The sequence below is a fragment of the Myxocyprinus asiaticus genome, chromosome 28, assembly GCF_019703515.2.
Source record: "Myxocyprinus asiaticus isolate MX2 ecotype Aquarium Trade chromosome 28, UBuf_Myxa_2, whole genome shotgun sequence".
NCBI classification, from domain to species: Eukaryota; Metazoa; Chordata; class Actinopteri; order Cypriniformes; family Catostomidae; genus Myxocyprinus; species Myxocyprinus asiaticus.
In genome coordinates, this window is record NC_059371.1 from 33,427,788 (window position 1) to 33,445,000 (window position 17,213).

The 17,213-nt window shown below is 37.3% G+C and overlaps 2 protein-coding genes across 5 annotated transcripts in view; both read right to left on the bottom strand.

The window, feature by feature from the left end:
* LOC127419545 (molybdate-anion transporter-like) overlaps positions 1 to 17,213 on the bottom strand; it is a 189,806-nt gene that overhangs the window by 127,069 nt on the left and 45,524 nt on the right. The window lies entirely within an intron of this gene.
* Positions 168 to 17,213, bottom strand: part of LOC127419542 (calcium-binding and coiled-coil domain-containing protein 1-like) — a 37,853-nt gene continuing 20,807 nt past the window's right edge. For all 4 annotated transcript variants that reach the window (XM_051661035.1, XM_051661032.1, XM_051661034.1 and 1 more), the window contains 5 exons: positions 15,823 to 15,918; positions 13,606 to 13,693; positions 11,890 to 12,140; positions 6,375 to 6,466; positions 168 to 4,855 (listed from right to left, as the gene is read on the bottom strand). In XM_051661035.1, coding sequence (XP_051516995.1) covers positions 4,828 to 4,855; positions 6,375 to 6,466; positions 11,890 to 12,140; positions 13,606 to 13,693; positions 15,823 to 15,918 — 555 coding nt within the window. In that variant the 3' untranslated portion in view covers positions 168 to 4,827. The remainder of the gene's footprint in view (positions 4,856 to 6,374; positions 6,467 to 11,889; positions 12,141 to 13,605; positions 13,694 to 15,822; positions 15,919 to 17,213) is intronic.

Genomic DNA, 17,213 nt, shown 5'->3' on the forward strand with positions numbered 1-17,213 from the left:
ATTTAAGCCAAGTGCCACTGGGGAGGAAAACAAGATGGATGACTAGTGTTTGGAGCACATGGGACAAGGTTGCTGGTACTGCTTGAGTGCAATGAAACTGGCCTCTATAGTTTAGGGAGGGGAGTAGGTACTGTTCTTAGTACCACAAACAGGTCTAGTTTTTAGACTTTCTTTTTTTTTTTTTTTTATGTAACCTTGTTTTTATGATTACAAACACTATTTATTTGCACATTTTGCACCTCCAACAAAATAAACATCTTTTTGGAACACCAATCCTGCGTCCTGGTGTGATCTCTCCTTGTGACTGCCTTGGTCCCTATCACACCTAACCTAAATATGAGCAATAATTGTGATGCTTGAAAAAGCGACAAAAGATAGAGAGCAGTCAGTGCGAGGAAACAATTCAAAACACTTCTAAAGGTAATGTAAAAGAAAGGAATGGCACTAATAACTTACTCAGCAAGAGGAGACTATACAGGCTGAACAGATTTAATGCCATTTAATCTTGTAATAAAATGCAAAATGACTTATAATATTTTTTACTTTCCGAATTTACAGAGAGACTCTGGCTGGAGGTGTTATCCTAAAAGTAGATCTGGAGAATGAGACTAAACACAATCATGATCACACGGGAACTCAACTGAATTTTCCAGTTTCCTGATATCAACTCCATTCTGTGGAGTTACTGACAAGTGCCATATCCCATTGGACATCTTTTAAATTTCAGTAAGCACAGACCAATTTACCTAAAGGACTTTTGACATACTCTGGCTGAATTCACAGTAAGATCAGTCTGCCTAAACATTGAAAAGTTCATACATGTTATTTATTTATCCATTGCAAGAGACAGAGGTGCAGAGCCCTAAAAAACAGAAAAAGGTGGCAAAAATTGTGTAAGCAAATAGAGCTAGAGTTGATGCAAAGGTGCATGAGACTAAACAAGGCTGAAAACAGAAAAGGAGAAAGATGGAGAGCGACGGATGGGTGAGCATTTGGGAGTCGGGTGCAGTGCTGTGGCCCCAGGCTCTTCATATCTTACATTTCTAATTAAAAGGGATAAAGAGTGAGGGAGTCATCAATCCTACAGTGATTTCCCTGTTAAGGTTTTAGAGGCAGCCATAAAGCAGGCAGCCCGGCTCCATTGATTTTATAATTAGCTCCTGTCATCCAACTAGGGTAGTGAGTGTGGAGAGGAAAAAACAAAACAGGGAGAGGTATAGAAAAAGCAACAGAGGAATAAAATAGAAAAAAGTTGTTAAAAAACAAGAGACGATAACAGGAGGGCAATGGCCCAATTCTCCACACATATCTCTACAGGTAAATCAAAAGCACTGGCTGGACTATGCAGTAAAAGCCAGCAGCATAGTGCATGCATAATCACAGAATAATGTAGGACTGTGCTGTATCTATGAATTGATATTCTAGATAACTTGAGTACACTGGGTGAAATAAACTTTAATAACCTTAAGGATTCAGGTATTTCATATGGATTTAAATATATTTTGGAACACTCCCACTTTCATTGACAAGCATAACATACTTTTATACATTTGATAGTTAAAGGAATGTTCTGGGTTTAGTACAAGTTAAGCTCAATTAACAGCATTTGTGGCATAATGTTGATTACCAGCAAATTATTTCAACTCCCCAAGACCACCCCTTTATTTAAAAAAGGTTACAGTAATGCACTTGCATTAGAGTGCAACAGTACCTACCCACTTTTTCAGCCGTCTGGGTTCTGAATGTATTTTCCCCATTCATTTCTTCCATAGACTTTTCAAAAAATCCTTCATAAAAGAGTTCTAAGCCATGAACCAAACTAACCAGCCCCGAGATGAATCACAACATTACAAACTTTTTTTTTTTTTTTTTTACCAAAAAAGTATTTGAAAATCAAACGAAAAGACAAGGGTACAAGACTGTGTACTTCCCGTCTTTCACAAGGGCACAAACTACAATCCCATGAAGCATTGTGAATGCAAAGTCAAATGTAAAACAATGGAAATATATCAAACTATTGATTTTAGATTGTTGAATATAAGTATAGAAACAATATAGTTTGTTTTTTTGTGAAATATTCTGATATATACAAATAAATAAGTAGATTGAAGGTGAAGGGTGACAGACACATTTGTGTCATTGACAGTACATCATGGAAGTGGGCGGGCTTTCTTAAATGCAGTTCTCTGATTGGTGGAACTTTCTCTGCTGGACCACGGTTAGTGTAGCTGTTAACCAGGAACTCTAAAAATTATTTTTAAACCATGAAGTTGAAATAATGCAGACTGATGGCTTCAACAGAAGCATATACCATTGATGAACAACATCTGAGCTCACGGTAGGTCTATCTTTAAAGGTTTGCAAGTTATTGGTACAAATCAATTCGTCTAGGGAAAAAATGAATGGGATTTTTACTTCCGCAACCCCACTTTTGTGCACGATGGAAGTGAATGGGGCAAGTCCATAACAGTAAAATACACATTTCACAAGTAGCTTCAAGACTTAAACATAATACATGTTTACATGGTTTTAGTGTGATACAATCATTCATTAACCATGCCGGTGTAAAGTTACATAACGAGATTACAGGGTTTCATTGTCATTACAATGAAGTTGAAATATTGGATCTAACTTGATAAGGTAAGTGATTTTTAGATCATTAAAATCATATTAACATGTAAAACATTTATGTCTTGTGGCTTTATTTTTGAAACCGTGTACTTTATCATTTATGTACTGGCCACATTCATTTCCATTGTAAGTGCCTTTACCGTAACCCAGATGTTTGCTTATTTATTTATTTTTTTTAAATAAAGGAGTGATGTCAAAATCATTATTTGTAGAAATCAACAATATGCCAAAAATGCTGTTAACTGAGATTGTACTCAACCTGGAACATTCCTTTAAAATGAGCCAATGAACACATTACAGATGTTACATTATTTATTTTATTACTGAAACCCACCAACACCCTGCACAGAGCAGCATAACCGAAAAAAAACAAAACAAAAAAAACACACATTTTAGATAAGTGACTAAAGCAATAACCGCACAAAAATCTAATTCTCTGATAGCGAATATAGAGAATTCTCTGATATATCTCTTATATAATAGAAAGAAATTGTCAACAATTACTTATGACTAATCTTAACATATTCCCCGTCATACACCAGTTTGGTTTGGTAGGTCTGATTTGTTTAGCTGTGGTCAAACTTTTAGAGTTGGTGAGAACAAGAGTGGAAGTTTAATTCATGAAAATTATGTTTTCAATCACAGATTTCTTGACACTAGCAAAATGCTCGAGTACAGCCTACTAACTATTAAAGAAAAACCAAGTCAAGCATACAAAATAAAAGCATAAAGTTCAGATGCTCTGTATTCATCAGTTAGACTGACAAAATCATGTTTCAGTGTGTTATAATGTTGACATCCTTCAAGTCAATACAGATGTTAAAACGTGTTATATAAAAGGCAAATAATTTTGGAGCTATTCAAACTTGTCCCTACAGTAAAGATAACAGCAATAACAAATCAATCAAACACAATGCAAGTTCTATGAGTGCGGTGAGCACAACAGGGCGATATTTCAAATATTGTGATTTTTTTTTATTCTTTTTTTTACTTTTACCTTTTCATAATATTCCTCATCATTTTTACCATTTTTAATGTATGCATTAAATTATTCTCCTCTATGAATGTAATTAAACTGTAATCAAGCCGTTTTTAAATGTACTTTTTTTTTCCTCAACTAACGAGCTTTGCCAAATGTAAACATAGCAAAATGATGTTCTCCAAATGATCCCCCATGAGTCATGACACACCATAAAGTCAATAAACTTTAAACTGCATTAAACATTACATTTCTAAAATTCATAGTTTGGTTTTTATGAGGCACGTTTTAAAACAGTTCAATTCAAAGGACAAGTTAAAATGAAAATACCTTTCTACAGTACTGGATAATGTTGATTTCTAAAGTATCCAAGTCAATACAAGTGAGAATTCCCTCTGCAATGTCAAATAGTGATTCAATACAATGCATGAAACTAAGGTAAAAACAGACCCTATTCAGAGAAATACAAAATTGAAATCCAGTCTAATTAAAATATCCATAATCCCCAGCCCTCATGGTCATTGGTACAGTGGACTTTCTCCACACACACAAAAAAAACCTTGCATATATTAATTATTTTACTTTAGGATGAAAGTAAATTTGATGGATCTATCAAAAAACGTCACTCTTTACTATTAAACATAACGATAAGTCGCTGGTTTGTCCCATTGCACACAATCATACAATCTGTGAACAATCACAGAAACTTTCTTCAAAAAACGTCTATGCTGCAACAATTCAAATACTTCTACAAGATCCAAAAAATAAATCTTACATTAAAAAAACATGTGAATGACATTGTGCTTTAAATTATTGCTGATGCTATTATAGATGAATGGTAATCATTATATTAGTATGAGACTTGTGACGGTAAATACCAAGAGAAGCAAGATTCAAATAGATAAACAACTGTAACGCAAACACATTACATCCTGCTCATATACAATCTTTCCTTTGATCTGCTCATTACAGATGCTCTTTCTGCATATCAGTTGATGTGTAAAATTTCACACCCGTGCAAATTTCTGTAAAACCGTGAGACATTTAGAGGTCTAATAACTTGTGCATATTCTAAGTGCATATAAAGCAAATTGCATATTGAAATACTCATGTCAATATGATATAAAGCGCAAATGCTTCTAAATACAAAACTTGTATCATGACTTGCAGTGGTGCTAAGCCGTCCACACTGTGCTGGCCCTCTGCAGTTCTGCTTTTCACCACATGGGGCTCTCTGCCAGATCTCTGCAGGAGAACACACAACATGACAAGAATGACTTTGGGAAGAAATCAAGAATTTGCACCTGGAGTATGGAGATAGAATTGTTGCATATTATCATACAAATGGAAAGAGATTCACAAATAGAAAGTTGGTTCACAAATAAATTGAATGAGATCGACAAATAAATGTAAGGAGTTTCACAAAAATTAAATGAATTCACAAATAAAAAGAATGAGATTTATAAATACATGTTAGGAGTTTCACAAAAATAAAGTGAATTCACAAATAAATAAAATGAATCATTCATTTGTGAATCAGGCACATTTATTTGTGGATCGCTTCCTTTGCATTTGTGGATCGCTACACACATTTGTTGATTTTGAAACAAATCTAGCTCCAAGATGTGCACATAAATCTACAAATAGGTCGACTCCACCCATCATCTACTCAAGCCAATCAGATAACGGCTGCATTACTCAGACCAATCGTAGCACGTTCCATCTTCAACCAATCACGCTTAGTTTTACTGTCAGGGCGGGACCAGAGTCACAGGGGGTTAAACAGCCCCTATGTTATTATGAATAATTCTTAATTCATTTCGTTCTTTCGTGTTCCACAGAAAAAATTACAGAAAACATGTTAACTCACATCAGGGTGAGTAAACGAAGACAGAATTTAATTTTTTTGGTCAACTATTCTAATAAGAGCCTTTTAAAAAAATTAAAAGAACATGTGAGACGTATACAAAAAATTTGCGATTTATATGTTGCTAGCAAAATTTGTATTTCATCTGAATACACTGTAACTCCTGAATGCCTGTCAATGAAGAAACTAGTTTTTTTGCCAGCATATATTGGTGTAGTTATGGCATCTAACAGCAGGGGCTAACTGCCAATGCTAACCAACCAAATCTTGACCCCCTGGAAGAAATTGAGTATTTATAGACGGCAAAGCAGGACAGAGGGTGAAAAAGATGGTTATAGAGAGGGAAACTGAAGGAGGGGGGTGGAAGAGTAGAGTTAGGAAGAGAAAGAAAGAGGGTGAAGGAGAGAAGTGAGGGAGAAAGGGTTTTAATGATGCTGAAAATTGGCCGGGGAGCGCTGACTACCCTCTCTGTAAATCACTGCTACAGCTTCCTGTCAATTTATCTGTCCTCTTGTCCTCCCCACACAGAACTTGCCCTATCCTTTCTCTCACTCTCTTTCACTCCTCCCTTCTCTCTCTCTACTTTTATGAGGTGGTATTCAAAACTTCCATCTCCTCAACATATTCGGACTGTCACCATAAATAAAGGCCTAGATTAGCACATGTGAGTGTGCAAAGACAGAAAAAGAGACGGACCGTGACAGGGAGATATAAAGTGAGGTGGTGGGGAGAGAGAAGGGTCGAGTGTTTCTTTTGCGACAGTGACATATTTACTTATGTGGGTTGTGTAAGAGTACATGTGAAAATCTATCTGAGCCGGTGTCTGCAGGTCACAGATAACGATGGTGTGACTGATGGGGTTTATAGACAGAGAATGTGTGTTTGTGGATGCTGTACCCGAGGGTAGCGTCTCTTTTGTGAGGTAAGAGAAGGGCCGTCTCCTCTCCAGAGCTGTGCCCACTTGACAGAGCGGCTTCATACTCTTCCTCCTGCAAAACACACACACACAAGAATAAAGGGCCACATGAATATTATTCACGCCAAGTCCTTGGCACGAAAAACAAGATTTTTAATACAAGATTTAAAATCTAAAAATTGAAAACAAATGTAAAATTCAAAACAATGTTATTTATTTTTTTTCGGCTAGGCTTCTGAACATTTTACACTAACAGAATGTTGTTCAGCGATACTACTTTTTGTATTTGAAGGCTAGGATGATTTAATTTAATTGTTTAGATGACAACAAATAACCTTCACAGACCATTAAAAAAAATCTGATTGGATGCATTACATTTCTTCACACCAAGTCTGAAATATCATTCTGTGATAATGCACTGGTTTGTTTTACAGTTTTTTTTTTTCTTTTTGCCAAAAAAATAATAAAAATCACTGTCCACCCAGAGAATGACAAAAGTTTGGCATAATGTGAAGAGTGCGAATAATTTAAGTACAAACACTTTTTGTGAATATTTTATCCTTTTTGTTGTTTAGTAGCATTGGACTTGGTATAAACTAGGAATCTGTTGACCAGTCCAGTGATTCCCAACTGGGGGTACGCGGGTTCGTGAGCAGATTCTAGGGGGTACGCGAAAAGAATTGGATTTTTCTATGTTGAACTTATAAAAACAAAATATATGACTTAAAAGATAAATAACAGGGATTAAGGCTGGGTAAAAAATACAGATTTTCTAATCAATCGCCATCTTTATATGAATAATCTCAATACCCATTCATATAATAACAAGATCAATCCTTTCAAAAAACAAAGTTAACTAGTTTGGTTAGACTCATCCGTCTGTTCACAAGATCCATTTGTCATTGATAATGTCTCTTATTATCCTTTCTGTTCTTTACAGTCAGTTGTTAATCAAAAACAACAAAAAGAAACATTTAATTGTAACCGAGAAGCTGCGCGACTCTCGTTAATATTCGTTCAATCAAAACAAAATGCAGAACTGCCACTGATATAGATCAGAGGAAATTGCTGGTCTTCTTAAAGAGACAGAGCCGTTTAAGTTTTTGCTATACATATCAGTGTAAATAGTACAATTTGTGCATGTAAACAATTAACATGCAGGCCTAACTAATATATACAGTCACAGACCACTTTATTAGGTACACCTAGGCCTGGTCGTTTTTTTCAGATTCATTCGAATTTGTGTTTTTACAAGATTTTTTTTTTTAATCGAGATTTTGAAAAATAAAATTGCAAACGCTTAAGTTAGATATGTTGTAAATCCACCAAAGGCTGAATAAGGAAGAGAAAAAGAATTCATAGAGCTCGTCTTAATTCCGCTCCTGATCTGATCGGATGCACGTGTGTGGTGCGCTCCAAATGAACGTGACAGGTTAACAACATGGAGACTGATATTAAAGAGAGTGGTAATATTCCCAATATGACTGTACACAGTGTGATTGTAGCTCATCTTTGTCCATCATGCAGGTATACACCATATCGGGCCTCGCCGTGCGCATGTTGATGAACGGTTTCCTTTCTTTTCTTTTTACCCATAAAAAAAATTAGTTACGTGACAGTTATGGGTGCCTCATTTCAAATCATGGAGAGGCTACATATGGGAGAATCAAACATCCGCCGCTCCTTTTGCCATGATGATTCAGATAGATCACTTATTATTGCTTTGTTCTGTGACGTGTTTCAAGTGTACTGCATCTATAGCCAACATTCGGCAAGCGATCATTTTGACAAACGTTGCTAGTTGAATTGTAATGATAAATTATTTCGTATTAATGAGCTGCTCAGCGTGAACCGCTAGAGGGCGCATCTCTATCTGCAGGGGTTTATGAATATACACACAAATTGTTTGATATGAGTACTTTCTAGATAAACTTGATAATTTATAGATATTGATTTGATGGACTTTGTTTAGATAAAATGAATACCTACACTGGCTAAGAATTATTTTACAGTTTTCTTATTCTATTATTTCTGAACATCTGGGTTTATTAGATTTTAATTTGTTTTACATTTACACTCCCCCTGTGGTGCATTTGTACATTTTTCTTGCACACCTTTGTTTCCTACAATGAAAAGAACTTTGATTTCTCTATCCAGGTTGCCCTGCATTCTAATAAAGAACATACAATTTGAATCATGTTGGAGTACATTAAAAGTAGAAAAAAAATAAAAAATAGAATCGTGAATCATCCAGAAGATCAATAAAAATCCAGATTTTATTTTTCTTGCCATATCGCCCAACCCTAGGTATACCTGTACACCTACTTAGTCATGCGATTATCTAATCAGCCAATCGTGTGGCAGCAATGCAATGCATAAAATCAGGCAGATACGTGTTAGAAGCTTCAGTTAATGTTCACATCAACCATCAGAATGGGGAAAAAATGTGATCCCAGTGATTTGGACTATGGCATAATTTTTGGTGCCAGATGGGCTGGTTTGAGTATTTCTGTAACTGCTGATCTCCTGGGATTTTCATGCACAACAGTCTCCAGAATTTACTCAGAATGGTGGCAAAAACAAAAAACATCCAGTGAGCGGCAGTTCTGCAGATGGAAATGCCTTGTTGATGAGAGAGGTCAACGGACAATGTGCATATGGGCCTACTATCTGTGTACCTCAGCAGAAATCGAGATTCATCAGACCAGGCTATGTTTTTCCAGTCTTTAACTGTTCAGTTTTGGTTATTCTGTGCCCACTGCAGCCTCAGTAATTTAAGCACATCCTTTGTAAAAATATAAATCAAACATAAATGTGTAAAAATGCTGAACAGTTTAATGGGGAAAAATATTGTTGATGAAGGGGTGCTTGAGCGTTACTGATGGTGCTGTTGAGGTACTTGCGGATAAAAAAGGGAAACACTGGACTAGTCGACTGTAAGGTACTACTACTGCTAGTTGGCATTGTAAATACTAGTCTGTTAAATATTTTTTTCCCCATCCAACTTTTTAACATTTATGTTTTGCTTTATATTTTTATATAGGCTATGCTCAAATTGCTGTCATGTTAATGTTACTTTTTAAATACAATACATAATATAATTTATAAAAAGCGCATATTGGGGGCCTGGGTAGCTCAGCGAGTATTTACGCTGACTACTAGCCCTGGAGTCGTGAGGGTAGGGAGGGTAGAGTCACATGGGGTAACCTCCTTGTGGTCGCAATTAGGGGTTCTCGCACTCAGTGGGGCGCGTTGTAAGTTGAGCGTGGATTGGGTGGAATAGCATAAGCCTCCAGTGCTGTGAGTCTCCGCGGTGTCATGCACAGCGAGCCACATGATAAGATGCGCGGATTGGCGTCTCAGAAGCGGAGGCAACTGAGACTTGTCCTCTGCCACCTGGATTGAGGTGAGTAACCGTGCCACCATGAGGACCTACTAAGTAGTGGGAATTGGGCATTCCAAATTGGGAGAAAAGGGGATTAAAAAAAAAACACAAAAAAAAAACTCCTGTTCTACCCGCTCCGTACGGGACTCGAACCAGTGTCTCCGGGATGGGAGGCGGGTGCGCTAACAAGGAGGCTAAAGGCTACAGCATCTAGCGTCAGTCGCTAGTGCACCTCTTGAGGTCAGGAGAGTGAGGTTAATACACCTTGCACAGCTATCTATCAGCTGGCCACCGTTACACTCATCCCTCTAAACCTCACTCCCATCCGGGTCACGGCACCAATGTGACGCTCCTGTTCTACCCGCTCCATACGGGACTCGAACTGGCGTCTCCGGCATGGGAGGCGGGTGCACTAACAAGGAGGCTAAAGGCTACAGCCTCTAGCATCAGTCACTAGTGCACCTCTTGAGGTCAGGAGAGTGAGGTTTATACACATTGCACAGCTATCTATCAGCTGGCCACCATTACACATGCTTTCTCACGCAGTGCTCACAGAAAAATGTCCTCTCACAAGACGAGCAAAGTATATGGAAATATACTTCGGTGTTGGTGCAGGAAGACCAAATGCTTACACAAGCTCTATCGGATTGCAAGTCGCTACCTCCACTTGACTGCAACTTCTGTTCTAGCCAAGCAGGCTTTTTCAAGTGCAGGGATTAATCACCTCAGGTCCTCAATTTCACCGGACCAAGCTGACATGCAAATTTCGCTAAACAGAAATGTATTGTCTAAGTATTAAATTGCTATTGTAGGGTAGATATGCCTATTTTTTTCCCCACATTACCTTTTACCCTGCAAGTTCATCATGTGCGCTAGTTTTCAACGAAGTGCCAACTATTGAATTGTTTTCAATTAATATGCCTATACTGGCTAACGTTGATTCAGTAAATGACAGAGAAATGCAGTCATGTTTTATGTTTAACATACAATGACCATAATGCAAGGCAAGCACATTGCAAATAAACAGCCTTTTTTTCAGCTACATTTAGTATCAGATTTGTCTGCTGGAATAATAGATTACAGTTGCTGTAAGCCATTTTTTTTTATGGAATGGTATTCAGAAAATGTTCCTACTCCCTGAAAGATATCACTAAAATAAGTGTCCTGAGATATATCACCAGACTCTGTAAACAGCAAACAAAAATGTGACTGCGGCCTTTGACGCTTTCTTGTAGTATAGAAGTTGAAGGGGATCATTGAGGCTTAATGCCATATTCAGATTCATAACAGCTATTTTGCTACTGTTGTGTTTGACAACCGTTGACAGCCTATTTGTTTTACTCACAGACAAAAATATAGCGGTTAATAGCCAAATATATCTTAGTATATCCAAGTATATCAAGTCTTTGACAGGTGAATAGGTGTTGCTCATATGCCGCGTTTTCACTTATAACTATAACGAAAAATAAACAGAACATAAAAAAAATAAATAAACTCATTTTGTAAAATCTCATTACTAAAATCATGTCTGAATGCTTTGAAAAGAGAAAGTAAACCTTTAGTCATTGCTGTGATTGCATGTATAATTAGAACTTATGTACAATTATTATGTTTTAATTGTTTGGAGAGGCTTTCTCTCAACAGTTGTGGCGTTTTTGGACAATAGGATAAATTATATTTGTTATGCTATAACTTTTTATTGCTTTGAAGTATCAACACAAAATGTTACACAGTTACCGGTGACATGATTGGGAACAAAACAAAAGCGGTTTTTCAGATCAACCTTATTCACACCCTGAGGTATATAATGTAAAAAAAATAAAATAAAAATAAAAATGTCTTAGGCTGAGTCTCTCAGAACTTATCATAAAATATTTGAAAAGTTCTTTAAAATGATACCAAACATTTGATCCTCTTTAGTTTTTTGTAGAGTTACAAGCCTTTAATTTTGGGCATGCCACTGAAACAGGAATTTTTTTAAACTATACAACCAAGCAGCTGATAATCTAATCAACACAATATACAGATTGTTCCCTACAATGATTTTTAAGTAACCACAATAATAGCATTTTTGGATGTACTGCGGTAACCTGGCGATAACAAACCCTCACCGACTCAGAGCTGTGAGAGTGTGTATGAGTGTTGGGCTGGTGCGGAGAGGACAGAGGCGCAGGTTGGCTGATGACCACTATGTCCATGTTGGATGGGTGTCTGGGAGAGGGTGGTGGGGTGGCTGGGAGCAGCAGGTCAGCCTGGGGCTGCTCGCACAGACTGTAGTTCAGAGGCCCAGAAGAATGTGCATCCTGCAAGGCCTCAGGATTCTCATCCTCCGAATCGGACAGCAGTGGGCTCTCTGCATGGCCTGCAACCAAGGATGACATAGATAAGCTATCTATCGGATAAAACGAAGAGTCCTGTTAAGCTATTATGTATTATTTTCTTGATTTGCATAATTCAACATGTAGTGTTGTGTGGTGCTCTGCTGCTGAAAGAGATGTTTTAAAATGATGTGCTCAATTGTGTTTTTCAGTGTTGTTTTTTACCATATTGAGCTGTCTCATGCAGTAAGAAGTCTGGTATTACTCTAACATAGCAAGACTTTTGACTATCAGCATAAAGACTGGTCCACTTGGCGAAGAACTGCCCACCTGGACAGGAAGAGGCTGTCTGACTGACATTTAAAATGATCAATCACAGGTTCCTTTATTTATGTTAAAGTTAGGAATGGGTAAAACGGAAATCAGATATTACCCTGAGAGCAAAATGGAATATACAGGTGTGCTCATGGTAGAGTACTCGACCTGAGCCAGACAGGATGGGTTCTGGTCAGGTTTTCAAGTATGACTTCAGGTTCGTAGTTAATGAAAAAATATGATCTTCATTATAAATATTTTGATTTGTTTACTCCAAACATGTTTTTACATGTGCTAGACAGACGTCTTTGCCGGTTGCATTGCGTCTCGTTGTTTTGTCAGCATCTCGAGCAGGACTGCCACATTTCTTAAACGCTGTCAAGTTAAAAAAGAACTTAGATTTTTAAAAACTCATCACAAAACACCTGCGTCCTGATTTATTAGTTGCGCTGCATCTGGCTTTTAGTAGCACAGGTGTTGCAAATATTCGACGTTCTGATAAAGTTCAGGTTGCAAACAGGACTTTGTGACTGTTACACATGATTCCAGATTGTTCTTCACGTACAAGCCGGGCTTGGGGTTAAACTTCAACTGCCTAATCAGACCTCTAGTTTAAGGACATCTAATTTACTTGCAACCAAATGTCTCAAACAATCTCTTGAATATATTTCAAAGATTCAATGCCATGAACCTCACAAACTTTGGCAAGTACAGCGATTCACTGCAGCCTGAGAACTTGTAACAACGTATGCACCCTGAGTCTCGGAAACTGTGTAAAGTCAACCAATCATATTGCAACCCACTTGTGATTTTGAGAAACTTTCCATTTTTGAGTGCAATATGCATCAGACAGTCAGTGAATGGTCGTTGGGTGTGCTGTCTGAAGTAGAGACTTGTTAAAAGTTTATTAGTCTATAATAAAGTGGTGTTCTATTAGATTATGTAGTATAGCAGTGCTGCATACTACTGCTACGTGGGGTTTGTATGATAGTGTTGTATGGTCTTAAAGTGCTGTGTATTGGCATTGTGCAGTTTTTCGCGGTGATGTTATGGCTTTTTATGATGTGGCTGTCTGCCGCCCTGGAATTCTGTGGTATTGTTGTGTGAGGGTAATAAAGAGAGAGTAGCCAGACTCACAATAGTGTGGTTGTGTAATGGTGTTTGTACAGAATTAAAGAAAGCACAGAGACTCACTGCTCTGCCGCAGGGCTGTCTCACTCCATTTAGAATCACTCAGCACCTCCAGCCTTCTCTCCAGTTGACGACTGTACTCAATCACTTCCTGCACACACACAGTTAACAAACCTCCCATTGTATAGAATGAAATTAATGTCACAACGTAACGTTCAATATATACCACACTGTCTATCATCCTGTCCGTAAACCTTTATAAAACTACTGCTACAGTTCTGGGGTCTGCTGAGAGCTGAATACTATGTTGCTCTATGTTTGAAAAAAGTTTAAAGACCCCATGAAAACACCAATTGAGAACAGTTTTCTTTTCTGCTTTGAGGGGTAAGACGTATCAATGGGCTCGTCCCATTTTTAAATGACCAATAGGCTTTTGCATACATCACAGCCATGATCTATGATTTATTACTTTATTTTCCTAGTCAAAGGCAGGTGACGTTAAGGGGAGGGACATTATAGCCCTTTTCCCACACATAACCCCGGTACTTTCCCATTAGGAACTTTCTAGATGAGAACTCTTAAGAGGAATGGCACACCCGAGGAGACTTTTCCCTTTTGCATTCACACATACAAAAGGAACCCCTGTAGTGACATCATCTAGTATCGACTATCTTTCTTCTGATGTTGTTTGCATGCGCAATGTGTATTAAGGTTACAGTCTTTACACTGGCCACATGAGACGTGCATGCGGTGCTGCATCCCTGAAGCTGAAGTAAGAAGAGAGATGAGGCACTTAGCCTATTTTAGCCACACAGCACATGCTGAACTAAGCTGAATACATGATGAAAATGCACTATAAACCTATTTATCAACACAAGATTTTATAAAAAAAAAAAAAAGGCCTTTATGACTCAACATAAAATACTGTACTGAACTACTCACCCACTGACTTAAAAAAAAAAAAAAAAGACATCCAGATGCAAGTTAAACACGCAGTAACAGGCTTGCAACACTTTCCTCATGTAAATAAGATTTCATGACAGTTACATTTATAATACATTTTAATTACCTACTCTCGATAAACATCATATTATTTACGTCCGTTATTCCAGGAAAAAAGAAATGTCGTAATTCAGAAATCACTTTATTTTCTGTAGACACACAGTACAGATGCGATGTAAATACAAAGCAAGTCTCCCACGGAAGTAATGCAGCAGGTCTGCTCACCCCTCGCACACACATATGTAACACAGGCGATACTTTTTGGATGCTTTGTTGGTTTTATGTTATTTCTGTTAAGTGAATTGGAACATTAGTGCAATCCTCTGAGTAACAGGCTGGCAGCTACAAGTTTTTTTACTCATGGCACTTGCAGACTCTTCTCATTGCTTTATGCATAATATGTGTTTGACCAAATCACAGGTTGCAGCACCTCCCACAGTCCCCCTTCTCCCAAAAAGTACCTACCCTGGAGTAGAAGCTTAAATGTCCCTCTAAACATCTTAAAAGGAATTATAGTTCCTCATGTGCGTAAACAACGAAAAGTAGTAGTTCTGAGTAAAAGTACATAATACAGGCTTTAGTTCTTGCAGTGGGAAAGGGCCTACATTATCATAGTAGAACGCATTTTAAAGAACACCTGTAAGATGAGGCATCAATATTTTTGCTACATTCTCCCTGAAGAGAAAGACTGTCAATTTTAAAAGTGTTTATCTGCTAAAAGTAAATTCTGTAAAATTTAGGAGGACAATTATGTCGGTAACACATACTGTATGTACCTACAAAAGTAGCCCCAACTCAAAAGGACGATTCAAACTTAACAGCTCAGGTAACATTTCTTTACTTAAGAAATTCTGCAAGTATTTTAACAAATATACAAGCTTTTCACATTTCTGCTTTTAAATTCCCTGGCTTGCTTGGCTGCTCAATTTCCATTATAAGTATGTTTACTATCAGCTCCTGATAAACCAGAGAGCTCAGCACTGTCAAAAACTCAATGAGCAAAACATACACTTGAGAGACAGGTTCCAGCTGATGTTTAGGACAGGTACAACGTGTTTGTCATGCCTTCAGGCTCAAGTGAATATGAAAGCTGTTTATTTGGTAAAATGTATAAACAAAGTGGTAAAAAGCCGCCTCCATTTTTTTTTTTTTTAATAAATAAATCAATCAAAAACACTTGCTGGGTGACCTGCAAGTGGATCCATAACCCTAAGTGTAAGACAGTTCAGCTGAAAGTGAGACAGCTCCACTGAGAGTTTGAGAACTGCAGAATCTTGCCTGTATTTCTGTCTGCAGCTGTTCCTTCTCTTTCTGAGCCACCCTTAAATTGGCCTTCAGATCCTGCAGCTCACGGCGAGTCTCGCTCAGCTGAACCTGAGAACACACACACAAATGACACAATTTCACAAGATTAGCATAATCCTATCATGGCGGCCTTTAAAATATTTTAATTTAAAATACATTGTAAACCTAAACACTGAAAACCTTAATCTACATTACACAAATACTAGGGCTGTCAATCGATTAACATTTTTCATCAAATTAATTACATGACATGCCATGTGAAAGGGAAAAAAATGACAGTTGAAAATAATGATGAGACAACGGTTCAGAAGACGTGGTGGATGTTTTTATTTTCGAATTATTTTTTCTCTCCTGCTTCCCAATGCCTTTCTCTCCTCTTGCGCTCTCTATATTTCATTGGCTGTTGCTCATTGCTGATCTCTCGTTCATCGGGACAGAGAACATATGAGATGCTTGATCGATTTCTTAAGCAATAATCCTGCTGTTTGTGTAGCTTTACTATCACAAGGAGAAGCTGACATTTGCACTCTCACAGAAGCAGATATCTCACGTAGCCATCCTGGGTACAGTGTATTTTTATTGTATACAGTCTTATTTTGTGTATACTGTATATTGTATATTATTAGGTGTATATTGTATATTGGGTTGTGTAACAAGATATGTATATTGTGTTATATGTAAATTAGAAGTTTCCTGTAAATGTTATGACTGCTATGTTGCTCGGAACTGCACCCAAGACTTTCACCCACTGTTGCACTTGTGTATATGGTTGTGACAATAAAGGGATTTGATTTGATTTGATTTGATTTGGACCAGCAACTGATAGTTTAGTAGATAGATGGTTATAATTAAAATAAAAATGAACAGGCTTTGGATAGATTTTCTAATTAATAATTTAACACTATTAAATAAAAATGATTAAGAATGATTTAAACATGCAACAAATATTTTAATATAAAGTATTTCATTTAATAGTATTGAGTGTTTTGATAGAGAACAGTTTATTTAATTGTATGATTATTCCATGTTTATTCACAGCTGGTTCATACTGAATGTAAAGGGCCACATTATATAAATAATATAAATAAAATCGGTGTTTATCTTTTTTTTTATGACAATTCTGCCATACAAAGGCTGTAACTACAGTAACAACAGCAACAAAAAAAGTTTTGGAGTTCACTGCAGTTCTCTCAAAAACTGGTTATAGTTCAGCCAGACCTGTCTGTCATAGTACAGTCAACAGAAACCCGCTTTTGGTCAAAATGTGAAGTTACAGTGTTTTGGGACTCCCAGAGTCAGAATCGGATTGAATTGTGAGGTGCCTTAAGATTCCTACCCCTAGTTGTGTCTGCTTAACATTTATT